The sequence below is a fragment of the Capra hircus genome, chromosome 15 (genome assembly GCF_001704415.2).
Source record: "Capra hircus breed San Clemente chromosome 15, ASM170441v1, whole genome shotgun sequence".
NCBI classification, from domain to species: domain Eukaryota; kingdom Metazoa; phylum Chordata; class Mammalia; order Artiodactyla; family Bovidae; genus Capra; species Capra hircus.
The window spans coordinates 78,001,776-78,017,968 of NC_030822.1; the positions used below are offsets into that span (position 1 = coordinate 78,001,776).

Consider the following 16,193-nt stretch of genomic DNA (forward strand, 5'->3'; position numbering starts at 1 on the left):
TGTAAACGATTTTACTTTTTCTATTCACTACGCTTTCTTTCAAAATGCTTGGGATCCAAGCATTGATTTAACAAATCTAAAATGGCATTCCTCACTAAAGAAAGTTTTAACATTTTGGCCACAAGGCAGGGACAAACCATACCACAGACAATTAACGCAGTTCGTTCAATTTCACACCACTGAATTTAATCACAGAAAATGATCTCTAAACTTCATTTAACCAGTGTCTGCTTTTAATCATAGGGTGGTTAAGCTACTTACCACAAAAGAATAATAAATCTTGAATCCAGGTTTAGCCACAAAGTAGTCATCAGACTTGAACGTTATTTTAATCTGGTTCGTTCTTGATGTTATCCTTGGAGGAACTTCCTTGTGTCCACACCATCGTCCTCTAATAACAGTACTGGTTTCAGATATGTCTTCAACTTCTACAAAATCATACCTGGTACCAATTTAACATAAATACATTTTGATTAAAATGGATTTTGAAATTCATACTTTCACTGAGAAATTAAAACTAACATATGCGATTTCTCATAACCTATTATCTGAAATGAAGTTTAGAAGAAAAACCAGTTCTTGGATTAGATTGCTCAAATTCAAACTTCAACAATCTATTCTGAGGAAAAACTTTTATACGCTTTCAGCCTATCCTCCTTGAGTGAGTGAAAGTTGCTCAGATGTGTCCGACTCTTTGTGACCCCATGGACTGTAGCCCACCAGGCTCCTCTGTCCATGGGATTCTCCAGGCCAGACTACTAGAGTGGGTTGCCATGCCCTCCTCCAGGGGATCTTTTCAACCCAGGGATCAAAACCCAGGTCTTTGGCATTGCAGGGAGATTCTTTTTTATTTTTTATTATTTTAATTGGAGGCTAATTACTTTACAAGATTGTAGTGGTTTTTGCCATACACTGACATGAATCAGCCATGTGTGTACATACATTCCCCATTCTGAACCCCCCTCCAACCTGCCTCCCCACCCCATCCCTCAGGGTCATCTCAGTGCACCAGCCCTGAGCACCCTGTCTCATGCATCGAACCTGGACTGGAGATCTGTTTCACATATGATAATATACATGTTTCAATGCTATTCTCTCAAATCATCCCACCTTTGCCTTCCCCTACAGAGTCCAAAAGACTGTTCTTCATATCTGTGTCTGTTATCTCGCATATAGGATCATCGTTGCCATCTTTCTAAATTCCATATATATGCTTTAGTATACTGTATTGGTGTTTTTCTTTCTTACTTACTTCACTCTGTATAATAGGCTCCAGTCATCCATCTCATTAGAACTGATTCAAATCCATTCTTTGTAATAGCTGAGTAATATTCCATTGTGTACATGTACCACAGCTTTCTTATCCATTTGTCTCCTGATGGACATCTAGGTTGCTTCCATATCCTAGCTATTGTAAACAGCGTGCGGGGAGATTTTTTACCATCTGAGCCAACAGGGAAGCCCAAGAATACTGAAATGGGTAGCCTATCCCTTCTCTAGGGGATCTTCCCAACCTAGAGATTGATCAGGGGTCTTCTGCATTGCAGGTGGATTCTTTACCAGTTGAGCTAACAGGGAAGCCTCATAACGCTTCCTAAATAGTCAAAAATCAAAATAGGATACTTTCTGAACATCTAGATTATAAAGGTTTTCCTGGAGAAGCCAATAAATAGAATCTCTTGTCATATTTTGGGAGATGTAGCTCCAGCTGTGTGCGTGCATGCATGCTCAGTTGCTTCCGTCATGTCCCCCTTTGTGACCCTATGGACTGTAGCCCTCCAGGCACCTCTGTCCATGGGATTCTCCAGGCAAGAATACTGGAGTGGGTTGCCAGGACCTCCTCCAGGGGATTTTCCTGACTCAGGTATTGAACAAGCATCTCCTGCATTACAGGCGGATACTTTACTGCTGAGCCACTGGGGAAGCCTGTAGCTTAAATTATATACCCACATGTTTACTATATCAAATTTTTAAACAAATTCCCACTTGGAATTAATTTACCACATCTAGCATTTCCGTAGGAAAGGAATTGGTCTATACCTACATGGCATAAAAAAATCAGCAATTTCATTGTAGAAAATAAATGGTAAAATTAGAAAATAAACAACTATTTTCTCTTTGTGGAACCTATCTTTTGGAAGGATTGTATCATAAATAATGACATTTATCATAATCAAAAGCACATGCCTTTAGCAGTGATGTCCCCTAGCCAGTACTGAACATATCTGGTCTGTGTGTGAATGAGGGTAAGACCATGGGTTCATCATTGACACTGGTCAGAGAAACAGAGAATTGCAGGATTGAAAAAGATAGGAGAGGCATTTTAGATATTCCATGGAGCCATTATATCCTCAAAGTCCCTGCACAATATTCCACTCTTTCATTGTAGAGTAAAACACATTCAGAGACAGAATCACTTCTTCTGAGATACCCCACATCTTCAAACATTCTACTTGAGAGCTGAACTGTGTGCCTTTCAGTTCTGGTCATCAGTACCCCACCCTTCAGTCACCTCTTCCCCATATGACTTTAGATGCTAAAGTCACAGTGCACACGATGAACACTCAGGGCACACACTCAGGGTGAACAGTGGCAGAAGTCTCATATTTACTTTATATTTTCCTGTCATGATTGCCAAAAGGAGTCAGCATGAGAACTATCACGTCTGAATATGAAGAAAACCCAATATGGTTTAAGTAGTCTTCATACACCTCAGAGCTCTTACTGGATGGGGCGGTGATCTAAGGAGCAGGTGAGCATAATAAAATGGTGACTCAGTTTCATTGAAAATAGTCTGTGGGGCTTTTATTTCTTTTGCCTCAGTTTCCTAATGAACAAAATAAGAAGGTTTATGTAATTTTACCAGCTGAATATCTCTTGAGTGCTATGCAAATTAACTACTTGATATATGGTGGTTGGAAAGTGAACAGTACTAAGATAGAATCATCATTAGAGCAATAAATATTACAATGTAGACATCAAGGAAGTTTTGCAACAGATGGGAAGAAACAACTTCATTACATTTTATATACAATGTATGTGAATCATACTCACTACACTAAGCAAAAGTATACTTGAAACTTTAATAACACAAGAGGTCACTTTTGTTTTTTAGATAACCTATTAGTACAATTTTCATTCTCAAAGCTCCAGTTTGGTTTTCAGGGAGGGTCCTGAACTCTTCCCCTTCTTCCTTTCTCCTCTACCTCTTACTTCACTACCTCCCTCTACAAATTTTTAGGAGCAACTTGATTTGATGAATGGTCTGGGGATCCTTTAGTCAATCCTAAAGGAAATCAACCCTGAATACTCATTGGAAGGACTGATAATGAAACTGAAGCTCCAATACTTTGGCCACCTATGTGAAGAGCTGACTCATTGGAAAAGACCCTGATGTTGGGAAAGATTGAAGGCAGGAGGAGAAGGAGGCGACAGAGGATGAGATGGTTAGATAGCATCACCAACTCAATGGACATGAATTTGAGCAAATCCCGGGAGATGGTTAGGGACAGGGAGGCCTGGTGTGCTGTAGTCCATGGGGTTGCAAAGAGTTGGACACCACTTAGGGAAATGTCATCCTTAATTTCCTCTCCTATTTTTAAGGTCAGGACGCCCAAAGGGTTTAGTCACTACCAGATCAAAACCCTGCACGGGAGTGGAGACCAGTATCTCTTCAATGACATCATCTTTAATAATCTTTTAACACTGGTCTTGGTGTCTGTTTACATGATCTCTCTCTCTCTCTCTCCCTTTTTTTAAGCACAGGAAATGAATTCTCCCTTTCAAGGTTGAAAAGACACAAGATCTCCTCAAGCTTATTCTCTCTGTAAATATTAACTGGCTCTTCCTGCATGTATTCATCTTTATTTTCTGGCATACATTACCCTCTATGGTCCTAGAAAGTAATAGTGAGTGCTAGTATTCTTGAAAAAAACAGCAACATAATGAAAACTGTCAGCGTAATAAACATGCAACAAAGGACAGCCAAATTTGAGGCACCTGATTTTTATTATTCAAAGTAAAATAAACCTGCTGAAAGGATTTAGCAGTTTAGTAGTAGTTCATTGGCAATGCAGAACAAGTGCATGAGTGAAGTACAGGGAGGAAGAAAACATCCTCCGCATCTTACGCATGCTAATTAAGGGAACAAGATGCTGTGAGTGGACAATTTGAAGAACAGCAGCCAAGACTTGCTCTGAAAAATATGCTCAAAAGGGAGAAGACTATCTCAGTGCAGCTTTCATTTTCTGCTGACCCCAAAACTGCAGGAAGGAACAGACCTCTGAGGAGGAGCACACTCTCCTTGGGAGCTTGCCTTCTCTTTCTTTTTACATGTATCTGAGGCCTTAAAATTACAATTTCAGGTAAAGGCCTGGCAGGGTCCTTGCCATCACCCTCTCCCAGGGCTGGGTCAGTTCCTGGAGCCCAGCAGTGGGTACACTCCTCAAGTCCTGGGAAGCTCGCACCTGAGTCATGGGACATGGTTGCTGGTGACCCGGAACACTGGATGTGTCCAGCTGCTCACAGAGGTGGTTCTAGGCCTGGCCCAGAAAAAAGAATCACCCAGATCCCCCTTCTCTGGAAATCACACAGCCTGGCTGTGCCAACTGCAGGAGTGAGCTTCTGTGAGTCATGCCAGGTTACCAGGCCTCCACACAGACTGTGCTTCAATTTACGTTGTACATTAGGATGGACATAAAGGCTTTTGAAAAAGAAGTTACGTATTTTGGATAAGGCCCAAATGAGAATTTTGATGCAATGTTTTAAATCTTTTCTTCACCTTGGAATTTACCCTAATATGGATTTTATTTCACACTCACCTACAGATATCATTTTCCGCTTCCTCTAATCCAAACTGATTGTCAAATGCTAGCTGTATCCTTGTTTTCTCCTGGGAGTGGAGCCGCCAGGTCAGAAGCAGGTTGCGAGGGTAGCTGTTTGGGAAGCGGGGACTCTGCACGTGGCCATGTCCTGTCACCTGGATGGTCTCGTCTCTTCGGTACAAGTCTGTGAGGTGATTGCTCTCTGTTAGTAGTCACAACTTGTAGAAATTAGTATGTTGCTCCAATTACAGGAAAGCAAAAAAAGAACAGTTTAAAACACATCACATTGCAAAACACTTCTTGATTTTGTTTAAAAACATTAAGGCCAAATGGCAGCTTTGTGGTTAAACAAACAACATACATGTTTTTTTCTACTACCCCTGTCTCCTCAATTCTTCATAAATCTAGACTTGACTTCTAATATTTTATATTTTGGGAGCGCTCTTAAGATTGTTTTTGACAAGCAAAATTAATAATTATCTCAGAACTCAGACTCATTTCAATTGGAATTAAAATGAGCAAGTAATTTCAAATAGTTCATCTTTCCTTTTTTCCATGTAGCACAGCTGACCCTTGAGCAACACGGGTTTGAACTGTGTGGGTCTGTGAATTTATATATATATATACATACATATATATATGTATATATATACATACATGCATACACGAGCATACAGTTGAAACAGGAGGGAAGCAGGGAAGCAGGCAGGGCATGATATAACCATTATGAAGACTGGTTAGAACTAACTTTGTCTAAGATGTCGGAAGTGTCAACTTGCAGTAGCCCTAGTGTTTCATCTTACGCTTGTTAGCATGTTAAATGACACGCCCATTGGCACCATGACAGTTCTGAGGCCAACCATAAAAGGTCAAATATCGTGCTGTGAACAAATTCCTAAAAATCTCTGCCTCTTCCCCCAAATAATTGGAATAATCCTCCCACTAATTAGCCTATGAAATTACCCAGTCCATAAAGAGTATCCACACTGTATACTGAGGCTCTCTTCTAGCTTTCTGAGACGGCCCACACTCTGCGAAATGTGTTTGCCTTTAAAGACATCCAGTTACTATCACTTCATCTCTGAATCCTTTCATGACAAAGCAAGAACCGTAAATTCATCAGCAACATTGTAAATGCATTTTCTCGTTTGACTTTCTTTCTCTTTTCTAGTTCACTTTATTGTAGAATATATAATACATATAACATACAAAATATGTGAATCAACTGTTTAGCAGTAAGCCTTCTGGGGACTTTTGTTGTGGGCCAGTGATAAAGAATCCACCTTCCAATGCAGGAGACATGGGTTCAGTCCCTGGTCAGGGAACTCAGATACCACATGCCATAGTAACTAAGCCCACACAACAGCTAGAGAGGCATTCATGGCACAGTGAAGACCTAACACAGCCCCAAACAAACAAACAAACAAAAGCCAACGAGGGGGAAAAAAAGTAATGTTTTTGGCAAACAGTGAAGTATGAGTAAAGTTTGGTTGGGGGTGTGGAGACAAAAGTTATATGTGGATTTTTGACTGTAGGGTGTGTGTGGGTGTGCACACACATGCTCTTAGTTGCACAGTGGTGTCTGACTCTTTGCCATCCCATGGACTGTAGCCCACCAGGCTCCTCTCCTGGCAAGAATACTGGAGCGGGTTGTGTCAACTACAAATTGGCGTTTGCCAAGAGCATTTGCCACCTGCCTCCGCAGAGCCTGAATCCTGTGCTGCAGCTGTTGACCCTCAACATGCCCTGAAGGCAGTTCAGCGTGGAGAGTGAGGCACACTGTACTCCAGGGAAACTGGGGAACAGGTCTTTAGATAGTCAGATATTTTCAGAAACTGGTTTCATGATCCCAATCCAGGCATCTCCTCACATCTAGAAAAGCACTGAATCCATTCATGGTGACATCAGATGCTCATGACTAACAGAAAACCTTTTGTAAAGTAAGTACTTGACTGCTCTGAATTCCCCCTTCACAACATCTTATATACTGACCTTCCCCACTGCCTTTTTTGAACCATTCCTTAGAGGTATCTGAGGTCCTGTCTCCTGGGCTGCAGTCTTCATTTTGCCCCATTAAAATTTAACTTGCAACCCTCACTTTGCATCCTTTTAGTCAACAGTTGCCATGCCCTTTTCCTGGGGACCTTTCTGACCCAGGGATCAAACGTGCACCTCCTACGCTGCAGGAGGATTCTTCACTGCTGAGCCAGGGGGAAGCCCAGGTAAGGTACTGGCATCCCTAAACCTCACTTTGTTCACAGATCAATTATACAAATACTTTTTTTTTTTTTCCATTGACAGAGTAACAGTATATCTTCAATGATTCGCACAGGAGGTGCTCAATAAATATTGCTGAATGAAAGAACAAATGAGTGAAACTAGTGAGTGAAAAGCAAATTAAAGACTCTAATGATATTTAATGACCATGTATTTTTTAATCAAATGGCATTTTCTAGTTTTTTCTCCATCATAAAAGATCATAATTTTGGGCCTTCATTGTTGCTGACTTAAAATAGTTCCAATTCTATTTTCCGTATATTGTATAATAAAGAACTTGTCTGATCTTTGTCTTGGTTCCTAAAAGGGAACTTCTAATCCCTTAGAATTCCGAAGTGTCTTTATTATTTATAGCAGGCCCTTGGGGCCAAACCTGATTTTATGCTGATGGGGTGATTCACTGTGGGCCCCTAAGTAGTTTCAGGATGGGGACTGGTTGTGATAGAAAGACTAAACACATGACTTTCAGCTCGGACACCAGTCTGACTTTCCAACCTCCCTGGAGGTAAGGTGTCTTGGAGTCTTAGCCTATTGCCAGTGATCCAATCAATCATATCTATAGAATGAAACTCTTATAAAAACTCTGGTCACTGTGGCTTGAGGGAGTTTCCTTGTTCATGACACACACATATGCTGGGAGGTGACATGTCCTGAGGACATGAAGCTTCATGCTTGAACCTTCCCAGACCTCTCCTTAAGTGTCTCTTTGTTTGGCTGGTCCTGATTTGTATCCTTTATCATAAAACTGTAATTATAACTACAGTGTTTTCTTAAATTCTATGTTTCCCTAGCAAATTATCAAATCTCAGGGGGTTATAGGAAGCCCTCGTTTACTGTGAATTGGTAAGGAGTATGGGTAACCTGGGTACCTCACAACTTTCAGCAGGTGACTGAAGATCAGTCTTGGGACCTGGGCTCTTAACCAGTGATATCTGACCTAACTGCAGGTGGTCTGTATGAGAATTGCACTGCTCAGCGGGCTCATTTTGCCTATCTCCCAGTGTCCAGAGTTCTTTGCATTTTAGATTTTGACATTTTAGGCCCCTCTGTATGCAGAACTGCAGCCGCAGTCTATTTGCGTCCTCCCACAGAGAGTTGACTCCGAAGCCTATAATTCAGTGAGCCTGGTCAGGGAGGCCTAAATTGCTGGTGGAAACCACTGAAAGATTGGGTTGCAGAGAGTGATTGTTAAAGCTTCCAAAATAAGACAAGGGGGATGAACAAGGAGTCAGCATGTGAGATGCAAAGGCTTCTCTCCCTTTTACAAACGTTCTGATGTGGATGGGAATTTCAATTTTTCTTTCTTTTTTGACTAATTCAGTGTTTAGTGTTTTGTGCTTGCTCGGCTAGCTTTTGTGTGGGAGACAGCCTTAGGAAGAGCAAAGGTCGTCCCAGCTCCCACTCGACCAGGAGCCCAGAGCACCGGCTCTGCACTAGCGTCCCATGCTCTGGTCCCAGGTTTGATGCTCTTAACTATCTGTAACAGAAGGTAGTTTTCCTTCTTAGCCTGAAATTTGCTAGAGGCAATTTTAGATCCTCTGCTATCTATAATCACTTTGACTTCTGAATCACATTGTTTATATATAATTTATAACCTCATGCCAAACTCAGGGCTATTCTTGGCAGAAGAGCTGTAATGAATTATAGAAACAGAGAGCCACCTATCAGGTTAAACCTGAGATAACTCTGAAGTGTTATATACAAAGTCACATTCCTCAATGAAGGCATTTACATTGGTGTTCCAATAATAACTAACACTGTATGCCAGGAACTCCAGTAAGTTGTTTAAATTCGTTACTTCATTTAATCCTCACAACAACTGTATGCAATTAGTAATATCCCCACTAAGAAGAAGGCTTAGAGAGTTCAAGAAACTTATGACCTCAGGGCACAAAGCAGGTGGTGAAATCAATATCTGACCCTAGACTATCTTCAGAGCACACATTCTTAACCAGAACACTGTATGAGTTGTTAAACTACAAAAATATGGAATATATCATTTTTCATAGAGGGAATAATTTTGATTTATGTTTTACACACCAAAAATATAAGTTCTTATTTTACATTTTAATACAGAAAGAGTTTCACATAGTCATTACTTTGGGTTATGAATTTGATGCTTTTAAAAAAGTGAATTAAAATGAAAGGAAAAGTCAAAATGTTTTCATTCTGTACCTAACTCTTTGGCAAACTGAGTTCGCCCAACCAAGTATCCCAGGAGCTCCTTAAATCCCTGGAGGCACTATCACTTACTTTGGGATTCATCCTGAACAACTGTTGTTCTCAGAGTGTGGTCCCCAGATCAGCATCATCAGCTGGGAATTTGTCAGAAATGTAAATTATCAGACCTTATCCCAGACCTACTGAAGCAGAAACGCTGGTGGTGGAGCCCAGCACTATTATTTTAATAAGCCCTCCAGGTGATTCTGAGCTCCCTAAACTGTGAGAACCACTGACCATATCATTCTTTCTACTCTTCTGGGGAACATTCTTGACTTCCCATGCTCCTTCACTGCCTTGCTTGACTCTATATCTCATATCTGAATTTTCATCTTACCTCCCTGCCTGATGACCTGTCTTGGGCTCATTTTCCTGTCTCTGACCTTGAAACATTCTTGAGGACATCATATTATATACAGAATGAACTAGGGTAAGAACTATCTATTTTGGAAATTATCTATCTAACATTTCCCATTTCATGGAATAGTCGTTCTTGGCCCCAGCAGACACATCTGGTAACCTACTGCTTCAAGTTATGTTTAAGGAGGAATGAAATCACAAATAGTGGTTTATTTTTTCTTCTCAGATCATAATATTGTCTATGACAGCATGTGATCCATATGGTAAATGCTCAGTTATTAAAGAATTAAAATATTTCATCAGTGATTCCATAGGAATAAATGGTGATCTCTGCAGACTGTGGCACCTCACACAAATTCAGTAGAACATACAGGGATACTCATTTGCTCCACTGTCTCTCTAAGACATCCAGGAGCCAGTGTCATGAGTGTTAACAGCTATAAGCCAAAAGAAAAGAATGGTCATTGGTTCAGGAAATTCCCAATTTGCAAAGGGATTTATTATAAAATTTCATTCATAAAATGGTTATTTCACAATCATACAATATATAATATGAACAATGCTTGATGAGCATGTAGTGAAGTGTTAAATAAACCAAACTGCTGCTGCCAAACAGCCACGTTACAACCACTTAATTTTTGTGGGATGCAATATATTTTACAAGCACCCAATTTTGTACGTCTACCATAAGTTGATAAAAAGTAAATATTGCAGTAATTACCACTGCTTTCATTCTGTTTCTTCTTTTAAATTTAATTTTGTTATATTACTTTAACAGGTAATGAAACCAACACACAGAAGTTAAAGTGATTTGTTGTAAGTGAAGAGAATGGAAGGCTGGCTGGTATATGGAAAAGAGAAGTTTTGAATGCAACGACATCAGGTAGGTGACTTTCTTCACTACAATCAACAGCAGCATCAGACACACCATGTCATCTTTCTGGCTTCTGTTTCCTAAACTAATAGTTTAGGGCCTGAATAATATGATATTTAAGATTCTTTTCAGGTCCAAATGACAGGACACCTCAACGATTTTCCTTCAGGGAGGCAGAACTGCCAGTGGTTTGACTGACAGATGTGAGCTAATAAGGAGACCAAGGAATCTGAAATCCAAAATCTTTAGCAGGATAAACACTTTTCCCATCTATCAGTGATTGTATATATAGCTGTATGCTATCATCTAAAATAGGTGTACAAATGGATATTTTATCAATTGTTGTTCAAACATATGTATGAAAATCTTTCTTATTAACAAGAAAAGTGCCCCAGGCAAGTAACCGGCCACTTAGCCCATCAACTTGTCCTGAACACATTATGGAGGAATGGAAATAGATTCTTTAAAGTAGACAATGTAAAGTAAGCAATGTATTCTATCTTGCTTTTTTAAAAAATTAAGTAAAGGTTTCTGCCTGAAGCTGGTTGGGTATAGGGACTTAACGTTACTGAAAGATGGTTTATAATTTCTTTGAAAGTTTCACAGAAAAGTTAAAAAAAATCACGTGCAGAATATTATATATCTTGGGGGAAAGGACAATGTCTTGTTTACCAAGGTAACCTCAGAACCTCACCAGTCTGGGCATTAGGAGACTTTCGAAACAGAGCTGTTAAATACATACATGGATGAAAGGTTACTGTGAATAATGAACAGGCAGAATTCCTAAACACTGAAAAGCATTTTGAGTAAGATAATAAATGAAAGGCAGTTTAAAATGCCCAAATAGTTTATTTCTAAGTGTGCCTGAGGTTTGTGGGAACACGTCTTGCACAAACATTAAAGGACTATTTTGGAAATAGTTACATTGAAATGATCCTGCTTGCCGTCCAGTTCAGACATTGCCTCTTTTTCTGCACTATTTCCAGCAAGATATGCACCACCAAGCTCAGCAGAGTCAGTCCACACCAGTCTTTAAAAACCTGTGACCAAGAAAGAACAACGCTGGACTAAAGCGGGAGAGTTTGTTGCTATAGTTGGGATCTACTCTCAGATAGAGCAAGCGGTGGATGAAAATCGGGTGACTGACAAGTCTCCCAAAGTTCTCGTCTTATGCAGCCATCTAGTTTAGAATAGAAAGTTCAGCAAGGCTAATCAACAGTGAGACCTGTGACTGACTAATGCATGCTTATTATTACTACTAACTACCTCTAATCTTTGTACTATCCCTCAACAATCACATCATCTTATACAAAAGTATCTTAGAACGCAAATTAGTACCTTCATCAGTGAGACAGCGCACAATGTATTAAAAAGGGAAAACGAAGCAAGGGAGTGATGGAGAACATAAAAGACTAGGGCAGGAGTCCCTAATTTTAAAATGAATGTCAATTAATAGATCAGGCCATAAAACATAATTATTAGAAAAGGCCAACTGGGATTAAAGTGAATTTAATTAGATACTTTTTCATAAATTAACTCCTAACTTAAAAAGCACAGGGTTGGCTCACCCTGTGAACTGCTAAAGGTGAAAATTAGACTTTGTTAACAATGTTAGTTTAAAAATCAGCGTGAAAGCATTTTCAACGTTCTTTTTCCTCAATGTTTCTTAAGGCACTGAAGCTTGCAATCAATGAACTAATTTCCTCCAGGGACTGCTAGTGGGCCAATTTTCATTAAGGAATTTTGGGTTAACATCTGACACACCGTCTTGGAAAGAACCAGTCTTCCAAAAGCCTATATAACAGCTCTAAAAACAATCATCCTCCGTGATCACTCTGCTTTTAAGCAACTCAAGGGCAAAGCCGATTAAGCATCAGGATTTATTTAGAATTCTCTAGCAGAGATTTTTCTAAGAACTCAGTAGTAATACAAAACCTTTCTGTTTATAAAGATTTGAGCAGGAGGGAGTTGGTTGTTTCTCACTTATATATCTTTTTTAAAAAATTGTAATTCCTTTTCACACAAAGTATTAGTGTTATATAAACAACATTCCTTAGAGTAACAATGAGGAGACAATATTTTTGTAATCAACTGAAAATTCCCTGAACTCAAATTATTCTTCTTTAAAAATCTGAGTCTATCATAAAAGAAAGGGAAAAAAAAAGAGTATCACAACGTCCTTTTGAACATTTTCCAGTTATAATTACCAGGGGGTAGTAATGCCCACATTGGTGCTTATTATTCCTCACCTCACAAGATCTCTTAATGAACAAGGGTTTGTGTTATTTTTCTACAGCAGTGAGCAATTACACGCTTTCTTTCAAAACCACTTGTATTTTATAGGTAAGCTAGAGGAGTGGTTGAGGCTTTCTTGGTAGCTCAGATGGCAAAAAATCTCCCTGCAATGCGGAAGACCTGGGTTTGATCCCAGGAAAGAAGGACATAGCAAAGCACTCCAGCATTCTTGCCTGGAGAATTCCACGGACAGAGGAGCCCAGTGGGCTACAGTCTATGGGTTGCAAAGAGTCGGACACAACTGAGCGACTAACACACACACATGCAGAAGTGATTATTAAATTATATTAAAATGGAAATTATTTTTGGTCTAAGTTTCTTGAAAACTGAAATCAGTGAAAATGATTGCACTAAAATAAACATGCTCTATTTTATCACACCGTGGCTCAACTGCTAAGCCGTGTCTGACTCTTTGTGACCCCATGGCCTGTAGCCTGCCAGGTTCCTCTGCCCATGGGATTTCCCAGCAAACATACTGCAGGGGGTTGCCGTTTCCTACTCCAGGGCATCTTCCAGACCCAGGGACTGAACCTACATCTTCTGCACGTCCTGCATTGGCAGGTGGATTCTTTACCACTGAAGCACAAGGGAAGCCATGTTTACCACTTTAGGATAATTCAAATTAATTAATTCTCTGGTAATTCTTCTTATGCTATGGTCTCTGTGTTGGGATGTTGTTTACCATGTAAAGGATGTGAAAAAAATGAGACAATAACGTTCAAAACTGTGGCAGAGGGGGCAGGGACTGTAGAGCAGGATGACAGAAAACACTATAGATGAGGCTGTGAAGAGCAAGATCTCTTCAACCACACCAAGTTAACATCCAGAAAACAAGACAACCTTAATGACAAAAATATCTGCTTTTCCCAGTGCCAACATAACAGAGAGTCGGACATGACTGAGCGACTGAACTGAATTGAACATAGTTCTGATACATAGAAAAGTAACTGGCAAAATTAAAAAAAAAATGTTCCCAGAAAGTAGATTTAGTATTTTTTTCTAGAAAACACTTATTATAGGAAAACTAACACTTTTGTAAACATTGTGAAGGAAAGGTACTTAAAGTATGACCTCTGTTTATTCATAAAAAGTGAGAATATTCTGAAATTATTTTACAGGGTAAGTTTCTGGAGGAAGTAATTAGTTCAACAAAGATGATATGGAATGGAATAGTGTGCGAAAGAGATGATCTTGCAATACCATAATAATTAGAAAGTTGATTTATATTCAAAGACAAAACAGTTTGCTAATCACACCTGACTAAAGAGCTCATCAATTCTTAAGAGAAAACTAATTGAGAGTTAATATAAGAATCACAGGGTTTATTATCTGTGGTTTATAAATGTATGTATATAAAGTTATATTATCAAAATATAAATTAACATATTACTTAACACATATATTCAGTTCAGTTCAGTACAGTTCAGTTGCTCAATTATGTCCAACTCTTTGTGACTCCATGAATTGCAGCACGCCAGGCCTCCCTGTCCATCACCATCTCCCGGAATTCACTCAGACTCATGTCCATCGAATCCGTGACGCCATCCAGCCATCTCATCCTCTGTCGTCCCCTTCTCCTCCTGCCCCCAATCCCTCCCAGCATCAGAGTCTTTTCCAATGAGTCAACTCTTCGCATGAGGTGGCCAAAGTACTGGAGCTTCAGCTTTAGCATCATTCCTTCCAAAGAAATCCCAGGGTTGATCTCCTTCAGAATGGACTGGTTGGATCTCCTTGCAGTCCAAGGGACTCTCAAGAGTCTTCTCCAACACCACAGTTCAAAAGCATCAATTCTTCGGTGCTCACCCTTCTTCACAGTCCAACTCTCACATCCACACATGACTACTGGAAAAACCATAGCCTTGACTAGACGGACATTAGTCGGCAAAGCAATGTCTCTGCTTTCTAATATGCTGTCTAGGTTGCTCATAACTTTCCTTCCAAGGAGCAAGCGTCTTTTAATTTCATGGCTGCAGTCACCATCTGCAGTGATTTTGGAGCCCAAAAAAATAAAGTCTGACACTGTTTCCACTGTTTCCCCATCTATTGCCCACGAAGTGATGGGACTGGATGCCATGATCTTCGTTTTCTGAATGTTGAGCTTTAAGCCAACTTTTTCACTCTCCTCTTTCCTTTTCATCAAGAGGGTTTTTAGTTCCTCTTCACTTTGTGCCATAAGGGTGGTGTCATCTGCATATCTGAGGTGACTGATATTTCTCCCGGCAATCTTGATTCTAGTTTGTATTTCTTCCAGTCCAGCGTTTCTCATGATGTACTCTGCATAGAAGTTAAACAAGCAGGGTGACAATAGACAGCCTTGACGTACTCCTTTTCCTATTTGGAACTAGTCTGTTGTTCCATGTCCAGTTCTAACTGTTGCTTCCTGGCCTGCATACAGATTTCTCAAGAGGCAGGTTAGGTGGTCTGGTATTCCCATCTCTTTCAGAATTTTCCACAGTTTATTGTGATCCACACAGTCAAAGGCTTTGGCATAGTCAATAAGGCAGAAATAGATGTTTTTCTGGAACTCTCTTGCTTTTTCCATGATCCAGCAGATGTTGGCAATTTGATCTCTGGTTCCTCTGCCTTTTCTAAAACCAGCTTGAACATCAGGAATTTCACAGTTCATGTATTGCTAAAGCCTGGCTTGGAGAATTTTGAGCATTACTTTACTAGCATGTGAGATGAGTGCAATTGTGTGGTAGTATGAGCATTCTTTGGCATTGCCTTTCTTTGGAATTGGAATCAAAACTGACTTTTTCCAGTCCTGTGGCCACTGCTGAGTTTTCCAAATTTGCTGGCATATTGAGTGCAGCACTTTCACAGCATCATCTTTCACGATTTGAAACAGCTTAACTGGAATTCCATCACCTCCACTAGCTTTGTTCGTAGTGATGCTTTCTAAGGCCCACTTGACTTCACATTCCAAGATGTTTGGCTCTAGATTAGTGATCACATCATCATGATTATCTGGGTCGTGAAGATCTTTTTTGTACAGTTCTTCTGTGTATTCTTGCTATGTCTTCTTAATATCTTCTGCTTCTGCTAGGTCCATACATTTCTGTCCTTTATTGAGCCCATCTTTGCATGAAATGTTCCCTTGGTATCTCTAATTTTCTTGAAGAGATCTCTAGTCTTTCCCATTCTGTTGTTTTTCTCTATTTCTTTGCATTGATCACTGAAGAAGGCTTTTTTTTTTTTATCTCTTCTTGCTATTCTTTGGAACTCTGCATTCATACGCTTATATCTTTCCTTTTCTCCTTTGCTTTTCACCTCTCTTCTTTTCATAGCTATTTGTAAGGCCTCCCTAGACAGCCATTTTGCTTTTTTGCATTTCTTTTCCATGG

The 16,193-nt window shown here is 39.8% G+C and overlaps 1 protein-coding gene across 5 annotated transcripts in view; it reads right to left on the reverse strand.

Annotated features, from left to right (window-relative positions):
- PDGFD (platelet derived growth factor D) overlaps positions 1–16,193 on the reverse strand; it is a 281,305-nt gene that overhangs the window by 96,755 nt on the left and 168,357 nt on the right. For 3 of the 5 annotated variants that reach the window (XM_018059901.1, XM_005689355.3, XM_005689354.3), the window contains 2 exons: positions 4,821–5,025; positions 262–442 (listed from right to left, as the gene is read on the reverse strand). In XM_018059901.1, coding sequence (XP_017915390.1) covers positions 262–442; positions 4,821–5,025 — 386 coding nt within the window. The remainder of the gene's footprint in view (positions 1–261; positions 443–4,820; positions 5,026–16,193) is intronic. The other 2 variants (XM_005689356.3, XM_013969392.2) reach the window with 1 other exon arrangement.